The 7,196-nt window shown below is 51.4% G+C and overlaps 1 protein-coding gene across 1 annotated transcript; it reads right to left on the bottom strand.

The window, feature by feature from the left end:
- Nucleotides 1–1,372: 1,372 nt before the first annotated feature.
- On the bottom strand, nt 1,373–6,970 carry LOC144162831 (uncharacterized). Its single transcript, XM_077693507.1, has 2 exons — nt 2,407–6,970; nt 1,373–1,402 (listed from the first exon to the last, which is right to left on the bottom strand). Exons 1-2 carry the CDS (start codon nt 6,055–6,057, stop codon nt 1,373–1,375), a joined length of 3,681 nt encoding a protein of 1,226 aa, XP_077549633.1. The 5' UTR covers nt 6,058–6,970.
- Between the last annotated feature and the right edge of the window lie 226 nt (nt 6,971–7,196).

Below are 7,196 nucleotides of genomic sequence, written 5' to 3'. Positions count from 1 at the left end.
AGACGCCACCGTCAACTACCTGCGTCCCAGGGGCCTGACCTGAGAACCTGCCAAATCAGCCCTTCTCATCCTGCGGGCCCGATCACGTGGCCGTCCTCCTCCTCCTCCCACACCTGATCCTGAAGTCTCGATTCAAGGCAAACTTATCCCCTCGGTGACCACCCTCCGCGTCCTCGGCGTCCCCTTCCATCGGGACAGCACGGGTACAGCGCTCCTTCCGCAACTCCAGACATCCATTACTCGCCTAACCCATCTTATCCGCAGAATCCGCAGCCGACATCACGGCCTCACAGAATGGGAAATTTGTCGTCTGGTCCAAGCACTCCTGATCAGCAAAATCACCTATGCCACACCATACCTCAATCTTCGACCACAAGAAACCGCTAAAATTGAAGCCCTCATTTGTAAAGCATACAAAACGGCGCTTGGCCTCCCCACTGACACCTCTACGGACAAACTGCTCAAGCTGGGCATTGTTAGAGATGAGGGGCCCTTGGGTTGTCTGACTCGTTCAGGCCCGCAGGTCCCGGCTCGCCAAGGTGTCGGACTAAAGACTCGAGATGACTGCTTAGGAGGAAACTGTACAGGAGGTTTATTCTACATGATGACAGTCGAGACAGGAGAACAAGAATAACACGAATACAGCCGTTTAAATAGAGTTCGTATTCCCCAGATCCCTGGCTAGGGAATTTAACTTCACACAGGTTGTCCAATCAGGTGGGCAGTGGACGACACTTGATGTACCGCCCACGACATGAGGCGTGGCTGATGCACACGAACCACTCGGTCGATGGAAAGGGTGAATATCCACGTCATGGATCGTGTCCCGTGCCGGAGTTGCACCACTTTGCGCAAGTCTTCATTTTGGAGGCCCCGTGAGAACGGAATTTCAACACGGCTCCCAGCACGTAAAGACAAGCGACTTCCTGCTCTCGCCGATGGTTGGAAACCGAAGAGCTTGGACACTTGAAACTGCAGCTTCCTTTCGGTGGACCCTTCTTTCATACGTGTATGAAGAAAAGAAGTGGCCCGCAGCGTCCGATGAACCCAGGATATAGAAGCCGCCACTTGAAACCGCCGCCGCCGCTGGCGCCAGGGTTTCTTGCCTCCTCGTGCCTCTGGGTGATTCATCCACGCACACTTTGCTCTAGGGCTTGCGAGGAATTCCTGTGTTGGCTGATCCTAACAGCTCCTCCGCGGCCCGAAAAATCTCGAATGGCCAGCGTTGACGACCGCTGGGCAGGAAGAGATGAGCCTGGAACTGGGTGTACGGGCCGTCTTCCACCAAGGAACATACGATCTTGAACAATTAACAAAGGAAAGCACCAGTGGGCTATCCCATGCAACACTGCACCGCCCCACACGCAAGCGTTCAGAATTCGCCAAAGACCCACCAGGCTTCCTGCACCGATAAAGAAACACTTTACCACAGAAGCTATTTGATTTTGGCTGAATTTTGGTGCCGCCAAAGCAAGGGTATAGGTCCCGCAGAAAACGCCACTGGCCGACTGCCCTTAACTAGGTTAAAATAAAAAGAAACCCCGGAGGCGATCCAACTGAGTTACTTCATAACAGTCGGCTTAAGCCATCAGCATTCGCATGCAGTTTTCCCTTCTTGTAGCGTACAGAGAAATTATACTCCTGGAGAGCTAGACTCCATCTGAGCAAGCGACCATTTTTGGGGGACATTTGCCTCAACCACGTGAGAGGGCAATGGTCGGTCTCAAAGATGAACTTTGCTCCATACAAGTAACACGACAACTTCTGCGACGCCCATACTAAACAGGCGCACTCTTTTTCCGAAGCGCTGTACGTTTCCTCTCTACAGGTCAGCTTACGGCTGACGTACAGAATCGGGTGTTCTTCGCGGTCGTCGCCCACTTGACTTAAGACAACACCCATTCCTCTATCACTGGCGTCACACTGGACTATAAACTCTTTAGAATAGTCAGGGGTTCGGAGCAGAGGTCGGCACATAAGCACTGCCTTGAGACTCTTGAATGCGTTTTCTTTTTCGGCATCCCAGGGTACTTTAGTGGGTGCTCCCTTTCGTAACGCGTCAGTTAAGGGGCTTGCTAGCTGTGAATAGTTCGGGATATACCGCTGGTAATATCCGACCAGTCCCAAAAAGGATCGAATGTCCGTCTTAGTTCGAGGCTGGGGAAAGGCCACGATCGGAGCAATTTTTAGCTCTGATGGACTCCTAGTTCCCTGGCCGACAACATGGCCCAAGTAAGCCACGTGAGCGCAACCAAACCTACACTTTTCCGCCTTCATAGTTAGTCCGGCCTCTCGAAACCTAGAAAACACGCTCTTAAGGTGTTCTAGATGCTCTTCCCACGTTTCTGAAAATATAGCGACGTCGTCCAAATAAGGGAGAGCAAAGCCCTGCATATCCCTGAGTACGATGTCCATAAGTTTCGAGAAACTGAAGGGGGCATTCTTCAGCCCAAAACTAAGCATTAAGGGTCGAAAGGTGCCAACCGGCGAGATAAAAGCGGCATACCTGCTCGCACTTTCTGAGAGCGGTACTTGCCAATATCCGCGCACGAGATCGAGGGTGGAAATGAATTTTGCGCCGCTCACTCTTTCTAGTCTTTCTTCTATGTTCGGAATCGGGTATAGTTGGTCCCTGGTAATAGCATTCAGCTTTCGGTAGTCTACACAGGGACGAGGCTCTTTGCCTGGTGCCTCAACTAAAATCAGCGGTGAGGTGTAGTCACTCTCAGCTGGCTCTATTACCCCCAAGTTAAGCATGCGCTGTATTTCAGCTTCCATTATCTCCTTCTGCCGAGGTGATACCCTGTATGGTTTCGACCGTATCGGCTCGTCAGACGTGAGCTCTATTTCGTGCGTCAGGAGGTCTGTCTTTCCTGGACGGCTGCTGAATCGATCAGCGAATTCGCTTAACAGCCGCTTTAGAGCGTTAATCTGGCCCGAACTCAGAGATTCTGTATTTACAGAAAGAGCCACGATTTTCTCCACGCTGACGCTATCTCCTGCGTTCTCCTTCCAATCCAAAATCTCGCTATCGAGCTCCTCGGGTTCGTTTAGCATTAGATTTACGATCCCGCTGCGTTCCATGTACGGCTTCATGAGATTGCAGTGATAAATTCTCACCTGCTTCCCTCTTCCTGGAATCTTTAGCGCGTAATTCGTCTCAGAAAGTTTCTGCATAACTTCTACAGGACCGTCCCAGTGAACTTCCAGCTTATTTTTCCTCGATGGCCGAAGAATCATGACGCGATCGCCCACGCGGAAAGTTCGAAGGCGGGCGTTTTTGTCATAGTAGACTTTGGAAGCCTCCTGGGAAGCTTTCATATTGCGGTTTACTATCTCCCTCGTACTGTTAAGGCGGTCCAGTAGTTGAAGCACGTACTCTACCACTGTCTGGTTCTCTCCTGTGCCCTCCCACATTTCTCTCAGCATTCGGAGGGGGGAGCGCAGGGCTCTTCCGTACACAAGTTCCGCTGGGGTGAAACCCGTAGCTTCGTGGGGAACCGTACGCAAAGCGAATAATGTGGCTGGCAGACAGTCCTCCCAGTCCTCTTTGTGCTCATAGCACAGAGCACGTAGCACCCGCTTTAGAACCGAATGCCATTTCTCCACACTGTTAGACTGCGGATGATACACTGAGCTGTGTAGCAGCTTTACTCCGCACCTCTCTAGGAACGTGGTAGTCAAAGCGCTCGTAAAAACTGTTGCCTGATCCGTCTGGATTTCGGCCGGAAATCCTATACGCGCAAACACCGATAGAAGAGCGTCAACTATCTCTGAGGAGCTCAGTTCTTTCAACGGAATGGCTTCGGGAAATTTTGTGGCTGGACACAGCATGGTAAGCAGGTACTTGTAGCCTGACTTAGTCCTGGGCAAAGGGCCTACTGTGTCTATTACAAGCCGACGGAAAGGTTCCGAAATTAGTGGCACAATTTTCAGTGGAGCCTTCCATGTCTCCCCCGATTTGCCCACACGCTGGCACGCATCGCATGATTTCACATAGCGCTCCACGTCTTTAAAACATCCAGGCCAATAATATTCCATTAGCAGCCGCTCTTTTGTTTTATTTATCCCAAGATGTCCTGACCAGCCATTCCCGTGGCACAGACTCAAAATGTCCGCTCTGTACCTTTCAGGCACGACTAACTGATCGAGTGTTTTGCCTTTTTTGTCCTGGTAGTGGCGATACAGTAAGCCTCCTTTCTCATGCACAGTTATATTGCGTCGAGCAATGCCTTCTTTGGCCGTAACGTGCAATCTCTCCAAAGTGGGGTCCTCTCTCTGTTCTTTTATTAGTGACTCCCGGTTAACCTTAAGAAGGCGATCAAAGTTGCGTGAAGCTGGAGATAACACTGCCCCTTCAGAGCTCTCTGCTTCATTTGCTGCCTCAGTGATCGTCCCTGTTCGGTCATAGCCTTGTGCATCTGTCTGCCTTTGACAACCCGTCACTTCTTCCTCCTCAAGTGGTTCCAATGGTAGGTTGGCACGTGCCTCTCTGGCTACCTTAGGTTCAGGAATCTGACTTAACTGAGAGGCGAGCTGGCGAGTCTTAGACCTTGTCAGAGCTTGCACCACTCCCTCTCCGAGTTTCTGGCCTCCCTCGTTAAGCAATCGATCCGATCGATTTGAGAAGAGGTAAGGGTATTGAAGTGGCAGGGCCTTCGAGACTGCGGCTTCAGTGATCAGCTCCCCAAACGGCCCGCAAATCCTCACCCGAGCCATTGGCAGGCATACACTGTGTTCCTCCACCGCCTGTTTTATCCATGCGACTTCCCCCGTGAAATCGTCTGCTGCAACGTAGGACGGATGGACAACATCCATCGTTGCGGCGCTATCCCGAAGCACGTTGCAAGGTTTTCCATTGACTTGCAGTTTGTGCAAGTATGGCCTAAGGAGCTCTAGATTTTCGTCGCTTTCATCGACGCACTTGAACACTACCCTAGGTTTGGTGCATTTGGCTGCAAAGTGCCCGACACCATTGCAGTTGTAGCAGCGAAGTGGCCTACTAGCCTCAAACTCTTTTTTTCCTGCTTTGTCTGCACCCTCTCTCTTCGACTGATCTTCCCGCTTTTCCGCCATTCTTTTTGGCGCCTCCGCCTGCACGGAACTTTTCGAAGAAAGGTTCTTTTTGCTGGGAACATGACTCCGCGTCACGTTTCCAGCGTGTGATGCACTCTCATCTGTGCTCAACCTTCTGCGAGTAGCGTACTCTTCCGCTAGCTCTGCGGCTCTTTCAACTGTGCCGACATTTTCCCTGTCTTGAACCCACAGCTTCACCGCTTGGGGGATGCTTCGATAAAATTGCTCAAGGCAAATGCATTCGACCACTCCATCGCGGCTTTCATAGGCCCCTGCTCCCTTAAGCCACTCCAAAAGGTTAGTCTTAAGGCCATACGCGAAATCCGGATAGCCCTCGCTGTCGCCTTTGCTTGAGCTTCTAAAACGTTGGCGGAAAGCTTCAGCTGAAAGCCTGTATCTCTTCAGCAGGCTAGCTTTCACTTTCTCGTAATCCGCCGCATCCTCCGTACTAAGTCTCGCTATCACTTCAGCTACTTCACATGGCAAGAGTGTCAGAAGCCGTTGTGTCCAAGTACCGCGAGCAAAGTTCTCCCGTTCACAAGTTCTCTCAAAATTTCCTAGGTACAATCCTATGTCCCGTCCAGTTTCATATGGATGCATGTACTTATCCATCCGATACGATACTGCCTCGCATGTTCTTTCAGGAGTCTCGGCTCTCGCGCTACCGCCATCTTTTCGTCTTTCCTTTTCAAGCTCCAGTCGCTTTAGCTCTCTTTCCGCTTTTTCAGCTTCCCACTTTTGCCGTTCCTTCTCTTTCTCCCACTCTCGTTCAGATTCCTCCTGAAGTCGTTTCTGTTCCTGTTCCGCTTTCTCTTTAGCTTCTCGAACTAAGTTCCATGCATGTACAAGCTCGTCGTTATTCTCGACGCTTTTAGGAATGATCTTGCACAGCTCTTTTTTCGTTATTTTGCTTGGCACTTCTACTGACAGTTCCTCGCATAACAAGAGCAAGTCCGACTTTGGCAATTTCATTAGGTCCATGACCCCGCTTTCTCTGCTTTGCTTTGGCTCTGCTTCCAAGCAATGTCGTGAGATTAACCCTTCTCAATTGACAAGCGCTTGATTCCCAGTGCAAGATTATTCTCTCAAAATCTGAAGCCTGGCGAATCCCATAGCAAAAGCCAAACGCTCACCCGCAGAGACAGCACGATGAGGCACGGTCCATCCCAGCTGCTGCCAACCAGTGTTAGAGATGAGGGGCCCTTGGGTTGTCTGACTCGTTCAGGCCCGCAGGTCCCGGCTCGCCAAGGTGTCGGACTAAAGACTCGAGATGACTGCTTAGGAGGAAACTGTACAGGAGGTTTATTCTACATGATGACAGTCGAGACAGGAGAACAAGAATAACACGAATACAGCCGTTTAAATAGAGTTCGTATTCCCCAGATCCCTGGCTAGGGAATTTAACTTCACACAGGTTGTCCAATCAGGTGGGCAGTGGACGACACTTGATGTACCGCCCACGACATGAGGCGTGGCTGATGCACACGAACCACTCGGTCGATGGAAAGGGTGAATATCCACGTCATGGATCGTGTCCCGTGCCGGAGTTGCACCACTTTGCGCAAGTCTTCATTTTGGAGGCCCCGTGAGAACGGAATTTCAACACGGCTCCCAGCACGTAAAGACAAGCGACTTCCTGCTCTCGCCGATGGTTGGAAACCGAAGAGCTTGGACACTTGAAACTGCAGCTTCCTTTCGGTGGACCCTTCTTTCATACGTGTATGAAGAAAAGAAGTGGCCCGCAGCGTCCGATGAACCCAGGATATAGAAGCCGCCACTTGAAACCGCCGCCGCCGCTGGCGCCAGGGTTTCTTGCCTCCTCGTGCCTCTGGGTGATTCATCCACGCACACTTTGCTCTAGGGCTTGCGAGGAATTCCTGTGTTGGCCGATCCTAACAGCATACACAACGTCCTTGGCGAGCTTGTGGAGGCGCAGAGAAACTCCCAACTTCAACGCCTTAGCTTCACGCCAACTGGCTATTCCGTTCTCAGCACGCTCGGCTACCCCACACCGCCAAATCAAGACCGACCACAACGCCTCCCAACTACAATCAAGCACCGTATCCACGTTTCCCCCATACCGCGCCATATGCATCCCACCTTCAACCGAGGCCGTCGGG

Source organism: Haemaphysalis longicornis, unplaced genomic scaffold, assembly GCF_048455015.1.
Source record: "Haemaphysalis longicornis isolate Haplotype H1 unplaced genomic scaffold, Haemaphysalis longicornis Haplotype H1 scaffold_1, whole genome shotgun sequence".
NCBI lineage: Eukaryota > Metazoa > Arthropoda > Arachnida > Ixodida > Ixodidae > Haemaphysalis > Haemaphysalis longicornis.
Note: the sequence above shows the minus strand (reverse complement) of the source record. Positions and strands in the feature narration are given on the sequence as shown.

What these genes read in the sequence shown, in the direction of transcription:
- LOC144162831 (XM_077693507.1), bottom strand. Translation starts at nt 6,057, where the DNA reads ATGGACCTAATGAAATTGCCAAAGTCGGACTTGCTCTTGTTATGCGAG. An exon ending in TCTCGAAACTTATGGACATC is followed by an intron (nt 1,403 to 2,406) that starts GTACTCAGGGAT and finishes TTATCGGTGCAG; the next exon opens with GAAGCCTGGTGGGTCTTTGG.